This window comes from Uranotaenia lowii, chromosome 1, assembly GCF_029784155.1.
Source record: "Uranotaenia lowii strain MFRU-FL chromosome 1, ASM2978415v1, whole genome shotgun sequence".
NCBI lineage: Eukaryota > Metazoa > Arthropoda > Insecta > Diptera > Culicidae > Uranotaenia > Uranotaenia lowii.
In genome coordinates, this window is record NC_073691.1 from 5038309 (window position 1) to 5057471 (window position 19163).

The 19163-nt window shown below is 38.5% G+C and overlaps 2 protein-coding genes across 2 annotated transcripts; one reads left to right on the forward strand and one right to left on the reverse strand.

Moving 5' to 3' along the window:
- The first annotated feature begins 11938 nt into the window (after positions 1–11938).
- Positions 11939–14660, forward strand: LOC129751425 (exostosin-2). Its single transcript, XM_055746920.1, has 2 exons — positions 11939–12594; positions 12651–14660. The coding sequence occupies exons 1-2, from the start codon at positions 12017–12019 to the stop codon at positions 14323–14325; spliced, it is 2253 nt and encodes a 750-aa protein (XP_055602895.1). The 5' UTR covers positions 11939–12016; the 3' UTR covers positions 14326–14660.
- A 426-nt stretch (positions 14661–15086) lies between these two features.
- LOC129753554 (protein lin-9 homolog) lies at positions 15087–17511 on the reverse strand. The gene is made up of 3 exons (XM_055749391.1): positions 17341–17511; positions 16521–17263; positions 15087–16458 (listed from the first exon to the last, which is right to left on the reverse strand). Exons 2-3 carry the CDS (start codon positions 17249–17251, stop codon positions 15267–15269), a joined length of 1923 nt encoding a protein of 640 aa, XP_055605366.1. The 5' UTR covers positions 17252–17263; positions 17341–17511; the 3' UTR covers positions 15087–15266.
- Between the last annotated feature and the right edge of the window lie 1652 nt (positions 17512–19163).

The following is a 19163-nucleotide window of genomic DNA, read 5'->3' on the forward strand; positions in this document are numbered from 1 at the left end:
AACTAGTCGGACGCCATCTTGTCACTTGTGGTTTTCTTATTTTCCATCATAAATCGAAGTTTTTTTTAAAAATTAATAATCATGACTTACCGCACAGGAGCAGATACTGCGCCATTGTCGTATTCTGTCTGATCCATTTCGAAGTATTTCCTTTGATCTTCACTATACTCACTGAAATTCACAAGCCGAGAAAAATCTTATTGCGTCCACTCGTTGCAAATTTAACCAACAGAATGTCATTTTTCAAAACCCGACAAACTCACGTTTCACTCTCTCTCTCTTTCTCTTAATCGTTACACCTGATAGGTCTATCCTTTTCTCGAAAGCTTGCGCTTATAGTCTTTTCCTTAACACGCTTAAATATTTTTTGAGATTTCTTTAAAATTTAACAAGTTTTAAATTAAATGACGTAGGACAAAATTGCTTATTGCTCATGCTTTTACTCTTTATCAAAATAGTGTTAGTATATATATATATTTTTTTAATTTTTTTTTATATTGCTATTTCTATTCACTACAATGAAGATGATTTAAAGAGCTGATTTTCAAATCCAAATCTAAAGTTTGTTTCTGCATGTATAAAGTTATTTATTTTAGAAATCAAAATCCAAATTTAAATTTTACAATAATAGCACAATATTGGTATGAAGGTGTTGATGATAATATTATAATCCTTTCAACGAGTGATCATCTCCAGTTTTGCCCATCTCCAGTTGGATCCATAGAAGCCTGGAACTGAGGCTTTCTGACGAACATGTTTCCTGGATCGCATCCGCATCTGATAGCCGATAGGTTGTCCGGTTGCTTCCAATTTTCGGCGGCATTCCATTATGCTAACAAAACCTGCCACCTTCAATTCACCCCTACGAAAAGTGCAAAAAAATATATCCGGATTAGCTCGGATCATTCCTGTTTTTTTTTAAACTTACTTGTTGTTAAATCCTTTCTTATCCAGGGACAATACAATACCGGTTTGTCGGGACAGCAGCCGACGACTCCTGCATTCGTTTTGCATATTTTCCTCTGGGTATCATCGTATCAGCCAACTACATGGTTATGTTTTCACACCATCCGCTGCACTTATGAACTTCTTATCTAGCTTGAATGCCTTGCTTAGATCGTGCAATTCGACGGTAGCCTTTTCCGAACCGAAAATCTTACTAGTTGAATTAAAAACTAATTTAAAAGTTTGAAAGCGCTTACAAAACAAAACAAACCAAGCCGGTTAGACACATAAGTTCATTTGGTCACTCACCCACAAATGAGCACCTGTCACTTCACCCACACAGACTCCGGGAATAAGGTGACAAATCTCACGGTGACTCGAGGTGAGGTGACAATCGTCACCTCATGCGCGGCGCAGAATAAGGGCCGATATTATTGAATGTCATTCAGCGTGCACGATACAATTATCGATAATTTTTGTGACAGCCCTGCGTAATTTCGTGCGAGTGAAAAAGACATCTTTCTCTCCCGCTTTCTCTTGTTTGCATTGGGTTAGTCCGTTAGTCCATAAACACAGATCAGTTTATTGGAGAATGTTGCTGAAGACAGTTGCACTTCAGGTTGGTGTTGATCGTGCTGATTGGAGTTCGGCGGAATCAGCCATGAGGACGCCGGATAAAAACAGCCGGTTACGACATGGCGCAAATGGTAGGATTTACGATACTCCAAGTAGGAAGTATGAGAAAAGGTGCCTGCAGAAAAGAATTGGAAAAAGGTGGTGTAAATATACAGGTGCAACCGTGAAAATGGTAAGCTTACAAGAATCAAGATGGCGAACAAAAGAGAAGAATTAAAAGTGTTGTGAAAAGGTCGAGAAAACAAAAAAATAAAATAAAGACAGATTGCACGGAGAAAAAGAGTTTTTGACGATAACGAGAAAAAAAATATATGAAGAAAGATGATTTATGGAAATGAAGAAAGATGATAGAGAGCAAAAAAATATATGAAGAGAAAAAAAATAAATGAAGAAGGATTTTGTAATCGAAAAAAATATATGTCCCTACAGAAGGATTTTGTAATCAAAAAAAATATATGTATAAAAATGAAGATGATGAAGAAAAAAAATATATGAAAAACGATGACGTAGAGAAAAAAAAATATTTAGATATGAGAAAAAAGATGGTGGAAAGAGAAAAAAATAGTAAGATAAAAATAAAAAGAAAAATGAGTAATAAGAGAATGAAAGAAATAAAGATATGAGGAATAATAGAAAAAAAGTAAGAATAAATTACACATATGAAGAAAGATGATGCAAACAGAAATATTTTTATACGAGTTAGGTGATAGAGAAAAAGAAAGATGGAGAGATAAAACAAAGAAAAGAAGATGATAGATAGAAAAAAAAAGAAAGATGAAGAGGAATGAGAAAATTATACATGAAATGAAAAAAAGTAAGAGTAAATTATACACATATGAAGAAAGATGACGTAAACAGCAAAATTTTTATATGAGGGAGGTGATTGAAAAGAAGAAATATGGAGACATAAAACAAAGAAAAGAAGATGATAGAAAGGAAAAAAAAAGATGATGAAGGATGAGAAAATTATACATGAAAAAAAGTAAGAGTAAATGATACATATGAAGAAAGATGACGTTAACAGAAATATGTTTATAAGAGGGAGGTGATTGAAAAGAAGAAAGATGAAGAGATGAAACTGTTGGAGATAACGGTGGAAAACTGAGCAATCGGGAAAATAATAAACAACTGAAATTACCATAGTTACCTGTAAATTTAGCTATTTAAGAAACGATCAGTTCAAGTAAAAGTTAGTCTTAATAAACCTGTTAAATATACCAGTAGTCTTCTCTTGGTAGTCCGATCTATGGCCATAAACCTCCAATAGGTTATGGGCCCAGGTGTGAAGAAAGTACAAAGAACCGTTTCTGAAGTGTTGGTGAAAAACTCGTCGCAATTGGATTTGCCAGAAATGGACGGAAGCAAGTACGGAATCGAGAAACTCAACAGTACCAACTATGAAAGCTGGAGTTTCAACGTGGAGATGCTCCTTGTGCGAGAAGACCTGTGGAAGTTTGTTAGGAGTCGAGCCCCGGATCCGGTTACCGAAGCGTGGAATCAAGGCGACCAAAAAGCACGTGCAACAATTGCTTTGTTGGTAGGGCCGAGCCAGCGAAGGATTATTCAGAGGTGCAACACGTCGAGCGAAACCTGGGACGCCCTGGAGAGACAGTTCCGAACCTGGAGTGTTACGTCGGTTCTGGCCATGTTGCGGAAGGTTATCAACATGCAGTACCAGGAAGGTGAAGATCTGGAAGCCCATCTCAACCAAATGGAAGATTTGTTCGAGAGAATCGCCAAGGCCGGGTATGAAATCCCTGCCAAAATTTCGATGCTGATGGTCCTGCGGAGTATGCCGGAGTCATACGACAATCTGGGCCTGGCTTTGGAAAACAAGCCGGAAAACGAATTGACAATCGAAATGGTCAAAATTCGATTGTTGGACGAAGCAATCAAACGGAGTGAAGGAAACCATGGCAACCGAAGTGAGTCCTTGTTACGTGTCCAAACATCGAAGCCGTTGCTATGCTACCAGTGTCGCCAACCAGGGCATAGGAGGCGTGATTGTCCAGCAGTGAAAAAGGAAGAAGAAGCGAAAAAGTTGCCAAGGAAACCGTTCAAACGTGAATTCAAACCACGTGCACGTGTCGCAACTGAAGAAAATTTTGCGCGTGAGAAAGAGTTTGCGTTTGTGACTTATTCAACGAAATGTGCTGCCAAATCCTGGATCGTTGATTCGGGTGCAACAAGTCACATGTGCGGCAATTTGGATTTTTTCGACGAATTGGTTCCGGAATCTGGCATGAGTGTGAGAGTAGCTGATGGAAACATGTCCGAAGTGAAGGCCAAGGGAACCGGTAAATTGGTGATGTGCGATGCTGAGGGAGGCAAGAACATTATCACCCTATCCGGTGTCCTGTACGTACCGGGTCTAGAATCGAATCTGGTGTCCGTAAGCAAGCTGACTGAAAAAGGTGCCGAAGTGGAGTTTTCCGGAAGTGAGTGTTTGATTTGGCGTAACAATGAACTTGTGGCAACTGCGTTCAAGTCGAAAGGGTTATATTACTTCGAAGAAACCCGAGTGGAAGTAGCAGCCAATGCACATACTGAAGGGTGCATGTTCGAGTGGCACAGAAAACTTGGCCATCGTGATCCGGAAGCAATTCGACGATTGGTCAGGGAATGTCTGGCGGATGGTATCGAAATTACTGACTGTCCCTGTGCAACCAATCAACCCTGTGAATGCTGTTTGGAGGGGAAAATGGCACGGCTCCCTTTCCCCAAGGAATCTGGAACATCATCAAATCGTGTACTGGATCTGGTCCATTCTGACATCTGTGGTCCCATGAACACGGTTTCTTCTGGTGGTTCGAGATACTTCATGACCATGATTGACGACTTCTCAAGATATAGTGCAGTGTATTTCCTACAAAGAAAATCTGAAGCAATAAATGTTATTAAGCACTACGTTCGTTCTGTTGAAAATCGTTTTGGGAGAAAACCGGTGGTGATCCGATCTGACCAGGGAGGTGAATACAAGTCATCAGAACTTCAACGATTCTACAAAGAAGAAGGCATTACCCCGCAGTACACCACATCCTACACGCCGCAACAGAATGGGACAGCCGAGAGAAAAAATCGGAGCCTAGTGGAAATGGCTCGTTGTTTGCTGCTGGATTCGAAGCTGGGATATCGCTACTGGGCGGAGGCGGTAAATACAGCGAATTATTTACAAAACCGTCTGCCGACAAGGTCCATTTCGAAAACGCCGTACGAAGTCTGGTTTGGGAAGGTTCCCAGGCTGGAACACTTGCAGTTGTTTGGAAGTCCTGCGTTCGTCCATGTTCCAGATCAAACCAGAAGCAAACTGGAACCGAAAGCAACGAAAATGATATTGGTAGGCTACTCCGATCAACACAAAGCCTATCGGTTCATCGATCCTGTGACTGATAAATTCGTTGTCAGTCGTGATGCTCGTTTCCTGAGCAGTGGTTCCGGAATAAAGTTGGCTCAACCGTCGCAGATAGTGGAATATTTCTCTCCACTGGCACCGAATCAAGAAAAAGAAACCGAAAATCCAGAATCTTTGCAGACCGAAACTGAGCTGGATCCAGAGTCTACATTGATTGAGGAGGAGCCTTTGGATAGCAGCCTCGATTATATCAGCAGTGAGGAGCTGCAATCCCCAATCCAAATCCGGAGGTCCGAACGATCCACGAAAGGAGTAAGGCCAGTGAGGTACAGCGAATATACGAATTTGGTTTCCAAGCAAATCCCGGAACCAAGAACGTACAACGAAGCAGTATGTGGTCCAGAAAAGGAGTTGTGGTTGGCAGCAATCAACGACGAGCTACAGTCATTGCAGCAGCATCAAACTTGGGATATAGTCGATCAGCCAGCTGGTGTCAACGTTATCGGCTCGAAGTGGATTTTCAAGCGGAAAGAAGACGAGGCCGGAAATGTGGTACGATATAAAGCCCGACTCGTTGCCCAAGGCTTTACACAGAAATTTGGCACGGATTACGACGAAGTTTTCGCTCCGGTGGTAAAACAGGTAACATTACGTATCCTTCTTACCATTGCCTTTCAGCGAAAAATGATCCTCAAGCATGCCGATGTGAAGACGGCATATTTGAATGGCGAATTGAACGAAACTATCTACATGAGAATCCCTGCTGGTCTGCCAAATAATCGAGATGGAACGGTTTGCCGCTTACGACGAAGTCTGTATGGTTTAAAACAATCGGCCAGAGTGTGGAACCAAACCTTCGATGCAGCCTTGAAGAAGATGCATTTTCAACAATCAACCAACGACAGCTGCCTCTATTTCCGTGGTGGCACGTATCTGGCGATTTATGTGGATGACATCGTTGTGGCCTGTCCGTCCGAGGAGGAGTATGCTGAAATTTTGTGTGAATTAAATAAATCGTTTGTTGTCACGTCACTAGGAGATCTACGACATTTCTTGGGCATTGAAATTTGTAGACACGAGGATGGTATTGCGCTGAAGCAGAGTCGATACATTTCCAAGTTGCTGAAGAGGTTCAATTTGGACAACGCCAAGCAGTCGAAGATACCGTTGGATCCCGGCCATCTGCAAACCAAGGAGGAGAGTAGTAAACTGCCGAACAACCGTGACTACGCCAGTCTGATTGGTGGTTTACTCTACGTGGCCGTCAACACCCGTCCAGACATAGCTGTTTGTGTATCCATTCTTGGGCGGAAAGTGAGCTGTCCAACACAAGCCGATTGGGTTGAAGCGAAACGGATCCTGCGATATTTGCACTTCACCATCGATCACGAGTTGTTATTGGGAACAACAACTCAACCGCTGATTGTGTACGTCGACGCTGATTGGGCAGGTGATTCCAAGGATCGAAAATCAACATCTGGATTCCTGGTCCAATTGGGTGGCGGAACAATTTTTTGGTGCTCGAAGAAACAATCTTGTGTGACTTTGAGCAGTACGGAAGCAGAATACATCGCTTTGGCTGAATGTTGCCAAGAAATTGCCTGGCTATTGCGCTTGCTGGGTGATTTTGCTGTCAAGGTGGACTTACCGCTGAACGTGAAGGAGGACAATCAATCCTGCATCAAACAACTGATAGCCCCTGGTATTGGTCGTCGCTCCAAGCATATCGAAACCAAACATCATTTCGTCCGGGAAATGCAGCAAAATGGAACCATCAACACAACCTACTGCCCGACTGGAGAGATGATCGCAGATATGTTAACGAAGCCCCTACAAGCAACAAAACTGAAGCAATTCCGAGAAGCAGCCTCAGTACTTCCATCGAGGAGGAGTGTTGGAGATAACGGTGGAAAACTGAGCAATCGGGAAAATAATAAACAACTGAAATTACCATAGTTACCTGTAAATTTAGCTATTTAAGAAACGATCAGTTCAAGTAAAAGTTAGTCTTAATAAACCTGTTAAATATACCAGTAGTCTTCTCTTGGTAGTCCGATCTATGGCCATAAACCTCCAATAGAAACAAAGAACAGAAGATGATAGAAAAAACAAGATGATGAAGAATAAGAAAATTATACATGAAACAAGATGATCGAAATAGAAAAATATATATGGAGAAAGATTACGGAAAAGGCAGATGATCAAAAAAAATTATGTTGAAAAGTAAAGGTAAAAAAAAAAAAGATAAAAGATGAACTATAAGCATGAACTCGGTTGTTAAAAAAAAAAAAAAAAAGTTCAGCAAGATTTCACCAACAAAATTTCAAAGGGAATTTTCAAGAAACATGAATGCTAATTTAGACAAAAATCGACAGACGCGCAAAAGCTAAAAATAAAAAGTTTTTAGTTTATTTAACATAAAATGGTTAAGCATGTTGTATCAATGAAAGATTTTTTTATTCAAAGGTTACAACAAATTGAGGAGAAAGCGGTATAAAAAGAAGACAAACGAGCTCTATAAGATAACATAAAATGTTTATATGGACAAAGATTATGAAGGATGAGAAAAACGATTATGAAGATAATAATAAAAAAAAAACAAAGATAAAAATGATGAAGATGAAGTAAAACGGTGGAAATAGAAAATCTGAAAGAAGAAGTTAATGGAATAAAGGAAATTTGGTAAATAAATAATTGAAGATAATATTCTTTAAAATTATATGGTCTGAAAAAAATCAATCAAAAGATGGAATAAAACTAGTAAAGAAATATATTTAAAAAAAATTAAGCAAGTATTCAAAAACAAAAAAAATAGTTTGACAAAATAAAACGGAAATTTGAAATATATGACTAAGCTTGGTGCAATTTGGGTTTGAAAATATCTAAAGACACTGAAAAAAGCAGTAAATCATAAACTAAAAGAGCTGAGAAACAAACTGCAAAAAAAAAGTAATTGAAAAAAAAAAGAATCTATATTTATGGAACAAAGGCTTCTGAAGATAATAACGAATTAAGAAGAAGCGATAAAAACATGACGATAAAATGTCAAAGAGTTATATTAAAATACGAATGGTACGTATAGGAAAATTTTAATTTGATATAATTTCATGATTCATAATAAATGAATGGTTTATTGATTTAAAAAAAAAAAAATTAAACAAATGAATACAAAAAAAAATTAAGTACGTAAATTGGAATGCTTATCCAAAAATGAATATAATTGAATAAATGAATGGGAAAACATGGTTTTCCGTTCGAAATTCATAAGATTAATGACAATCAAGAAAAAAGGAATAATAAAAAAAAACGTGGTATAGAAGGTTGACAATAAAAGCTTGAATTAAAAAAAACGAACTATGATAGTTAAAACATAAATTATGGAAAAATATATTTCTTAAATTTTGTGGTTTACTAGAGTGAAATTGTTACAGGGGGAATAGAGAAAAGACATACGAAATTCAAAAATATATGCAGATGTCATAATCATATAATGACCTAGAATATGTTTCCAGTATGTAGGCTTGTTTATTAGAATTTCAAAAGAAAATATATAGTTTGACTGAAAAAAAAGGATTAAGAATTAATGATAATTAAAAAACGAATTCGACAAGTCAATGGTAAATAATAATTATATTTACAGCTATGAAAAGACGAATAAAACAGAAGCAGTTGAAACATATACACGCTTTGTGGATAAATGTGAAAAGGAATAGCAAGATTTGAAATGAGTATTAGGAGCTGTCAAAAATAGAGATTCTAAATGAAAAATAAGAGTAAATGTTTATTTACCTACATTGAAGAAACTTGACCAACAACAGATCTTCACAAAGAAGGAAAGAATTACAAAAAGAAGCAAAGACAAAATGTATAACAAATTGAAGTAGAGGGGTCATAAAAGAAAGTGTAGAGTATGGTGATAGAAGAGTTGGTGAAAAACCAAGCAGGACGGTATTTGAATGGATTTTCGTAAATGCAATGAAGCTTCGAATCAATATTATTGAATAGAGCCTACAATTACTTGTAGTGGATTAGAAAAAAAGGATATGGCTCGAAATTTTATTCAATCGAAAAAAGATAGGATCTAACTTCAAGTTATGATTCGAGCTTGAGGATGTTATTCTAAGAGTAATTTTATAACTCAAGATTTATAACAGTATTGGTTGAGAGTTGATGGAGACCTTTGGAATGTTGACTACTTTAAATTCAAAATTCAGTTTTTAAGAAAAAAAACTAAGATGTAAAATCCAAACTTTGCAAAAAAATCGTACAAAACAAAAGGAACATCAATACAGTTTTTGTATAATAAATTAAAAATTGAAAAAAAGAGAATTTATAATGTAAAAAAAAAATAATAATCAGAAAACCGCAAAATGGTCTAAGCTAAAATCAACAAGAAAATAATAAAATGAGAAATCGATTCATGGAGGTTTTAAAAGTAAAGCAACAAAAAGAATGAAGAGGTTGACTAAAAAAAAAAAAAATTCAGATTTTGAATTCGGATTCGGATTTAAATTTAAAACACAAAAAAACCTTCCATTCATAACCGATCAATTTGTTTTGAGATCCGAATTGTTGACACTGGTTGAGATGTACAGAAGTATGGATATTCTATAGAGAAACCCAGTTTCACAGATTTGAGTTTTCAAATTCCTTATTAAAACTTATGACATTTGTCAAACACTTATTTAAACCTTAGGTCCACAGTGAAGGCACTAGACTAAGTATCGAGAAATAAGATTATAAATTCGATTTATCAACTAATTTATAAATAACATGGTGTTTTTTTGAGAAGAAAGTAGTATAAAAACAATTGAGTCTGGGATATACTTATGTTAGGATTCAGTTTCGTTAGAGGATCGATTTGAGTTTTATGTAAAGATGTCAGATTTGATAGATTCTTTATCTGAATGAGTTCATTTTTTCACCCGGAATTTGATTGATATTTTTAGAAGCACAAGACAGATATCACTGCCAGATTCTGAAATTCTATATTAAGTTTGAGATAGAGTTGCATATTGGATCCAAATCCAACATGTAGATTTAAGATTAAAATTTCTAATTATCAGTTGATGTTGAACGTAAAAAAAAAATCTTAAGATTTGAATAATTATATGTAGTCAGAATTAAGCTGAGATACACGAGTGGTATTCTTGTTTGATAATGGATTTTCAATATTAAAATTTTTTGATACAATTAAATTTTGACAAATGAATCAGTATCTAAGTTGAAATTTAAAATTGAAAAAAAAAATATTTCATTCTGTTTATTCAAAGTTCATGATTAGGATTTAATATTATGAAACAGTTTCAATGTTCAAGTTCAAAATGTGGATCCGCAACTTAGATTCAAATAACAGGTACGGATTTAGGAGTAAAGATTCAACATTAAAAAATAAAATTTTTTAATTAAGTTTCAAAATAGAGATTCTCAAATTATAGTAGAAGAAAAATAATAGACATTCTTTGACTTAATTTGATGAATAAATTAACAATACAAAGATGTTGATTGATATAAATTGTTTAAATCCAAAGTTATGAGATATGGTTTGAATATGAGTTCACTTTCATGATAAGAGTTCAAAATAACTTATTTAAATCCAGATTTAGATAAGAAAATTGAGATGAAATGAAAAAGTTAGATACAGATTCGATGTGCAAAAATATTCCAATACTGAGACACAATTTTTAATTGAAGATGAATGATTTGGAAGTTTTTAAACATTTAGTTTATTTGTTATTTATTTCTGATCAACAGATCAGTTTATTAATAAATATCATGATTCAAGCTTTAAAATTCTTTTAAGTTGTCAATTGATTTGCGTATCTTTAGAAGCAAGAAGCAATATTTAGATTAGGTAACTAATTCAATTTTTTTGTCTTGAAGACGATTTTTTGTCAATTTCAGATCCTAGATGCATAAAAAAGAAGTAAAGATCGAAGAATATATATTCAAAAAAAAAATGCAGATTCAGGTCGCAGAAAAATGCAGAAATTCAGCAAAATATTCTTTTCAAATTTCTGACCCAAATGTTGAACAAAGAGTGAGAATCAGCATGTTTTTATTTTAACAGAAATTATGGAAAAAAACGAAAATGATACATAATGATACATCATAAGATGAAAACTTATACTAACTGTTTTGTACTTTTTAAGATTAGAGAAGGGGGGTAATGTGGTGTAAGAGAGTTATAGTGAAGAGAAATTTATACAGAGCAGCAATTATTTATTATTCTGGGATTTGTTAAACACGATATTATTGAATGTCATTCAGCGTGCACGATACAATTATCGATAATTTTTGTGACAGCCCTGCGTAATTTCGTGCGAGTGAAAAAGACATCTTTCTCTCCCGCTTTCTCTTGTTTGCATTGGGTTAGTCCGTTAGTCCATAAACACAGATCAGTTTATTGGAGAATGTTGCTGAAGACAGTTGCACTTCAGGTTGGTGTTGATCGTGCTGATTGGAGTTCGGCGGAATCAGCCATGAGGACGCCGGATAAAAACAGCCGGTTACGACAGAAAGTACACAGAAAAGTTGTGAATTCGAAACCATCGTTTCATAATGTAGAAATAACTACACTAGACACAATTAAATATAATAAACATCCAGACTTGAAATCTGGACAGCCCCACTCTATGGAAATGAACGGTCGATTTGAAATTAAACGATGATAAGTTCAGATGAGCTCTGAAATTCAACCCCAAATCTTAAGTAACTTTTTTTGGGACTTGAAACCGATTGGTTTATTCATTCCCAACTAACATTAAATTTTGTTCCATTCGACGCAATAAAAGCACAAGGATAACAAAATTACTATAGAGTCAAGTCACGTGACTGCCGACGAAACAGTGCACTGTTTTATTTTAGCAAATGGATGTATAGCTTTGGATTCCAGAAAAATACACATAATTTTTCTCGGTGTTGATGTGGCGAGCTTTTGCGGACAATTTTGAGATGTGAGCCGTTCTATTTTGCGGAAGCGATGTCAAATGGTGAAAAAAATCAAACCTTTGTTTACAATCAAATATTGTGGTGGATCCCAAAAAATCTGCGACGAAATTTTCTTACCTTAAAAAAATGTGAATGAATCCCCCTTTTGCCATGTCGCTTCCGATCAAGTACAGTGCCATCAAGCAAGTGATTGCTCCGAAAAATGAGCTAAATCGATGGCTGTGCGGATTCGTGGCCGCACTTGTGCTGCTTGTATTATGGTTCGGTGGGGGCTCTGTCAGCGAATCCGGAACGGAACGATTCTCGCTGGACCTGGTGGACATTCCGCAAGTGGTGATTGACAAAGATGCCGAACTGGCCAGGGCCCGCAATAGGAACTGTTCCTACTGGGATTGTTTCAACGTGTATCGATGTGGACAGAGGGCTTCCTTCGGGCACCATGGGGCAGGATCCGGGCTTTGGATGGAAGAACAGCAGGAACGTATGTCGGTGTACGTGTACCCGCTGAAGGAGTTCGTTGACGGGGACAACGGAAAGCAAGCCTTCCAGCTTACTAAGGAATTTTACGTTATTCTCAAGACGATCGTCAATAGTCCATATTATACGGCTAACCCGAATGAGGCCTGCCTTTTCGTTCCCACTTTGGACACACTCAATCAAAACAGGATCGATGTAAATTTAGTTGGGAAAGCTTTGGCTTCATTGCCTTAGTGAGTATATTTTCATTATAATAGAACCGAATAATTTTTTTTTTAATTCATTTCAGTTGGGAGAACGGGGAGAACCATTTACTGTTTAATTTCATTGCCGGAGTCAACCCGGATTACAACACTGTCATAGATGTCAACACTGATCGGGCCATGATTCTGGGATCTGGATTCGACAGTTGGACTTATCGCCCTGGATTCGATCTGGTTCTACCAATGTACAGTGCCATTTTGGAATATTACGAACCGCAGAAACGCGAGCGGAATTTTTTGTTGGTTTCATCGCAACTGAATATCTTTCAACGTCAATATCGAATTCTGCAGGAGTTGACCTATGATCATCCTAATGATATTCTTCTGCTTCAACGATGTCCAACCTCGACCGTCAAACCGGAAGAAAGCTCGGAATCTGTTCGAGTAGTAGAGGATGTGGACAATGTTGGAGAAATGTTGAAGATCTATAAAGACATAAGATGTAATTTCCCCCAAGGCAACGAGTACGAATACCCGAGTGTTTTGGAAAGTAGCCAATTCTGCTTGATTGCTCGAGGCGTTCGGTTATCTCAGCCAACTTTGCTTGAGGCTTTGGCAGCTGGATGTATTCCCGTTATCATGGCTGACAATTTGGTAATGCCTTTTAATGAAATACTTGACTGGGATCTGGCCTCCATAAGGATTTACGAAAATAATTTGCACTCAGTGATGGCAGCTTTAAAATCTGTTTCGCCTCAACGTATTCAAGAACTACGTGCCCATGGGGCTTACTTCTATGACCGTTACTTTTCTAGTTTGGAAAAAATCGTCCTAACAGCATTGGATGAGTTGAATGATCGAATTTTCCCTCATTTGAGTAAAACATATCAACACTGGAACGTTCGTAAAACGAAGCATTCTACACAAAGTCCACTATTTCTACCACTTTTAGCTCCCAAGGCGCAAGGATTCACTGCCGTTATTCTCACTTATGATCGAATAGAAAGCCTCTTCATTCTGATTCAGAAACTGGCGACAGTTCCTTCGCTACAGAAAATACTAGTCATCTGGAATAACCAGAAAAAATCACCTCCACATCCGTCCTTGTTCCCTAAGATCGGAAAACCGTTGAAAGTGATTCAAACTTCGGCCAACAAGCTATCTAATCGATTCTATCCCTACGAAGAAATTGAAACAGAAGCCATCTTGACCATTGACGACGACATTGTAATGCTAACGTCCGATGAGTTGGACTTTGGCTACGAAGTGTGGCGTGAGTTCCCGGACCGAATTGTGGGATTCCCGTCGCGAACGCACGTTTGGGATAACGCTACCAATCGTTGGCGGTACGAATCCGAATGGACCAACCACATTTCGATGGTTCTGACCGGCGCCGCCTTTCATCACAAGTATTTTAGCTATATGTACACGAACGCCATGCCCGGTAAAATAAAGGAGTGGGTCGATGAGCACATGAACTGCGAAGACATTGCCATGAACTTCCTGGTGGCAAATGTCACTAATAAACCACCGATCAAGGTGACTCCGCGTAAGAAGTTCAAGTGTCCCGAGTGTACCAACAACGAAATGCTGTCGGCTGATTTGAACCACATGATGGAACGATCGGCTTGCATCAATCGGTTTGCGGAGATTTACGGGACGATGCCGCTGAAATCTGTTGAATTCCGTGCTGATCCGGTGCTATTCAAGGACAATTTCCCAGAAAAGTTGAAGCGATTCAACGATATCGGCAGCTTGTAAATGCGGAGTGCAATTTACCTATTTATAAAAATAGAAGATATCGCAATATTTTCTCAACTGATATAAATCATCTATTAATCAAGGGGCATTTAGGATGCTAGGTAGAATGTTATGAATTTGCATGATTTTAATGAGGCAACTACTCGAACACACAAACAGTAACCGTTTTATTAGGAATGATGTCAGTCATTGCATTTATTGTAGTTTTTATGATGGATAAGATAACTAAGCTTTAAGATTTGTGCATCTAGTTCAATCGTAATTAGTTTTACTTACTAAGATCCGTAGAATCCAGTCATACGATATGATATAAAATAAACATAACGGCTATCGTCTTTGATTTTGTATTGATTTCCACCCTAGTCTGGTGTACACTACCATCACAAGTCCTTCTCTACTTCGAAAGGGATCTTCAGCTTTTATTGTCGGTTCACGCAATAAAAAGGCTTAATTTTATTGAATTTCTGTGATCGTTTACACGATCGGACAAGGCTTATGAACCAACTTCTTAAATCAGTTGTAGGCAAAAATATAAATAAAAACAAAACACAATATATCTTACGGCGCGTTCATAAATTGATTTTTTTGGGTGATGCATCAGTCGATCGATTTGTTTGGTAGATGTCAAATCACTTCCCAATGCTTTCGCATACGTTTGTTTGTAATTTACGAACGCCAGCATCGATAAAAAAATCACTAGAAAAAAATCAATTTACGAACACGCCGTTATTTGAAATGAGAGCGAGAAATAACAAACACTATTCTTTGTACGATAGATACTCTTCTGGATAGCTTCTTTATTACATAATATAGTCTAGGGCGATTAGGAATTATGATAAATGTCGGAAAAGGAAATAATAATACAAAAAGGTCATCGATTTTTAAACCATAAAAGGTGAAGAAGAAAAAAATAACTGCACACTTCCCTCGGGCTACAAAGTTCAGACCGACACCATTCCTTGGCTCGAAACGGATGCCTCTGCACCACTTTGTGGCTGCTGCTGTTGTTGTTTCTGTTTGCTCGCAGCGGCAAACCCATCCTGAATGTGCCGCATCTGTTGCATCACAACACGCTGGAAGTGGAACACGTTTTCAAAGTCCAGCCTTCCCTTGGTCTCCTCCATACAGCCCTTGAGCACCTCGAGGGAATGTTCCGTCTGATGATCGGATGTGCCCAAACTGGAAGCCACGTACATGATGGTGGTGAGATCCTTGATAAGTTTGATCATGGCATCATTGGTCAGTTGGCCGTTATTGTTCTTTTCGAACGTTTCCTCGGCCTGTTCGCGACACTGTTCCCGCAGATGACTAGGTGCGATCATGGCAATAACTCCTGGGTCCTGAGTTAGATTCTTGCAACTGACTTGGAGCTGATTGAGCTGTTCATGTATGTCCCTATTAAGTTTCTCCATTGCCACTACCAGCGAAGCGTAGCGTTTTTGAAATTCTTCGGGAAACGGATCACCATAAGATTTGTAAATTTCCGCCTCTGAGTTCATATTTTGCAATCGTAGCAGTTTCATCTGCTTGGCTGAAAGAGTTTTCTTGGTTCGCACAATCAATTCCAACAATTTCACGGGAAATCCACCAATGTTGTCCTTGGGGAAAAGCATTTTGTTTTCAGGCATGCCCGGAATTTTAGGATAACTATCACCACCAAGAAGCGGATCCCCTTTTATTCCGGTTATCGGATTTTTAATGGCAGGTGACGCTACATAGAAGGATGCGTTTTGATACTTCGGTCGAAAATCCTTGGTAATGCTGTTCAATGCGATTTTGTCCGGTGTATCATTGGAAACAACTTCAAAATCTGGAATTGTATGCGAACCAAGACCTGGCCTATCGAATGTAATGCGATACGAGCTTGTCATCACGTCTATGGCATCCACGACTCCAGTGAACAGGCCATCTTGTGGGGCACGTAGACGTGCAGTTACTTTGGTGCCAACTGAAAGCGATTGGGGAATTTCTTTTGGCAAATCTCGCACAAACGAAACATCACCGGAACGTTTAGTTTGTAACAGCCGAATCTTTTGCCGCTTACGTTCTAACTCACGCCGTTCCTCTAAAAAGAATGCTGCCGAACAGCGACGTGGTTTACCCATCGATCGGCGGATCTTGTTCCACTCAGCTCTGAAAGCAGAAAAAAAACAATTAATTTATGAAATTCCGTTCAATATTTTTATTTAGCATACCTTGTTAAATGACGCGTCTTCAAATCCGGATACATATCACGCAAATATATCTGGAAATCGTTCTCCCCCTCAAACAAAGCCCGGTCTATATTGCTGTAGAACCACTCGTAACTGACAAATTTGTGTGCTTTTGGTAGCTTCAACAGGTTTCTCAAACGCAACCCGATACGTTGGCTTGCTTTTTTGTCTACCAGAGCAACAGGATTAATAACCTTGCTAACGCTGCTGGTACTAGCTGCACCCATCTCGTCCGGATCCTCTTTGCGCTTCTTCAGGCTGTCCTTCATCTTGACGAGGCGCGAGAGCATTTTCTTCTTCTGTGCCGATTTGGTTAAATTTTTCCCCGGAGTTACCAAGCCTTTCAGTGGCGATGATGGTGCAGAGTTTCCACCTTTCCGGGGACTTCCCTTTGGCGGGATCTTATCGTTGATCAATACGTCCTCATCGAAGAACAGTTTATTCTTTTTTCTTATCCTGGCCGGCATGCCGCGGGCATTCAACTGCACCGGAGCCATACGTGTAGGAGTAGTTTTCACGGGAAATTTCGTTCCTACCGGATGTAGGCCCAGCGCAGCAGGACCAAACGCCGGAGGAGGTGATCCGTCCAAATCCATTAGCTGCGAATCGACGTCCACCGGCTCCTCCTTTATTTCTGCAAGAAGATCTTCTCCATGCAACTCTGGTGCCTTATCTCGAGCTCCACCATCATCCAGTTCATCCGACGAGGACATTTTCGAATCAAACTGTATGCACCAGAAAGACAACAAAAAAAAACGGAAAATAAAACTCAATAGTTTTACGCAAACTGGACACTATTCACCCAATTTTTCCGTTCGAAACGTTAGAAGCCTGGTTCATAGAAGTTTTCCGCTACAAGTTATCGTAAACTATCGTGATATTTTCTTTTAAACTGCTTTATTTTAAGAAAACTAGCCTGAAAACTGAAAAAGATACTTGCGTATTTTCCATAATACGAGAAAGATTTTGACAGTTTGTGTTTAAAGGGACGCTTGGTGGAGTGCGTTCTGAAATGATTAGCATTATAAGAGCATCTGCACCCAATGTTTTAAAAATCCAAATAAATTCACCATGCACAACAGACTAACGGCGCGTTCGTAAATTGATTTTTTTGGGTGATGCGTCGATTGATTTGTTTGGTAGATGTCAAATCACTTTCCATATGCTTTTGCATACGTTTGTTTGGAATTTACGAACGCCAGCATCGATAAAAAAAATCACTTCGATAGAAAAAATCAATTTACGAACACGCCGTAAAGACCACATCGAACCATTTCCAAAAAAGAAACAAACAGTTTTCACAATGTAATTCAGGTAGTTTCAGGTATGAAATCGATTTCTGTACCAACACATAAAAAAGGTTGATCTCCATTATGGCGAATCGAGAAAAACGCGTTTGAAAAAAATACAACCTATTTTTAATCGCTAATTAAAAATCACTACACATTCGTTTAGCATCACTCGCAGCAGACAGTCGAGTTTGTTCTATCGCTAGTGTTTTGAAGCAAAAGTGGTGTGTGAAAAACAAAAGTTCGTTTTGTTGCTCTTGTTATTCGGGTTGGTATACCGTAAAGGGCTTTCTCCGATGTGCTATTATCGGGTAGCGAACTATACGGGAGTGAAATATCCATCACCGTGCGCTGCTGAATCGTTTTTTTCATCACCGATATCATCACTCTGGCTTAAGACAATAGGCCCTGGTGCCGTGCGGCTGTGCCGTATCCCAGCCAGCAAACAAAGAACCACGTTGTTGGTTCAGCAGGAGGTTTGATTAGAGTGGTTCACAAATAACTACTCGTTTTTTTTTTCCAAAAATATATTTTGGTTTTTTTCCTTTTGTTTTTTTTTTCTTCTTCTTCACTTTATTGCCTTATTGTTATTCTTTTGGTTATTATTATAATTTTTATTATTATTATTTTTTTTCAATTAACTTATTGTTTATTATTATTATTATTTTTTTTTATAATTTTTTTTCTGGTTTTGCTCTCCGCTTACACCCATTACATCGGAAAGTTACCGACTAATGGATGACGACGGCGAGGCAGGTAAAGATCCTCCCTTTCGGGAGGATATCGGTTCTGAGGAAATACTTTCCGAAGAAATTGTCCCTGAAAATGAGGGCTTGGCTATGAGCATGTCGGACACGGAAAATACCGACCCCCCTCCTGCTCAAACATATACCCTATCAATTTCCCCTGTCCCATTCATGTTTGGCAGCCCCCATCCCCACTCAACGAATGTAATACCCGCATCATCAATTTCACCTCTAGTTAACAGTCCCCCTGTAGATCATGAAAGTGAGCCAAAAGCTACCCCTCGCCGTCGGGTTTACCAACCTGAATCGACGGGGCCCTGGGTAGTTTATATCCGGTCCAAAATGAACGGGAAATCACCTAATGTGATTTCCATCGCTCGAGACCTCGACAGATCTTATCCTTCCGTAATCAGCTACCAGCCGATGAGACCGCACAAGATGCGCATTGTTGTTGGTAGCCTGAAGGAAGCAAATGCCATTGCTTGTGACCCGAAGTTTACGATCGAGTATCGCGTTTACGTTCCCGCTCGTGACGTGGAAATCGACGGAGTGGTAACGGAAGAGGGTTTGACCGTCGATGATCTGGTGAA

Bases quoted from the DNA above. Each gene is read 5' to 3' on its own strand.
- LOC129751425 (XM_055746920.1), top strand. From the start codon at position 12,017: ATGAATCCCCCTTTTGCCATGTCGCTTCCGATCAAGTACAGTGCCATC. The intron at 12,595-12,650 runs GTGAGTATATTT...AATTCATTTCAG, and splicing joins GCTTTGGCTTCATTGCCTTA to TTGGGAGAACGGGGAGAACC.
- LOC129753554 (XM_055749391.1), bottom strand. From the start codon at position 17,251: ATGTCCTCGTCGGATGAACTGGATGATGGTGGAGCTCGAGATAAGGCA. The intron at 16,459-16,520 runs GTATGCTAAATA...TTCTGCTTTCAG, and splicing joins AAGACGCGTCATTTAACAAG to AGCTGAGTGGAACAAGATCC.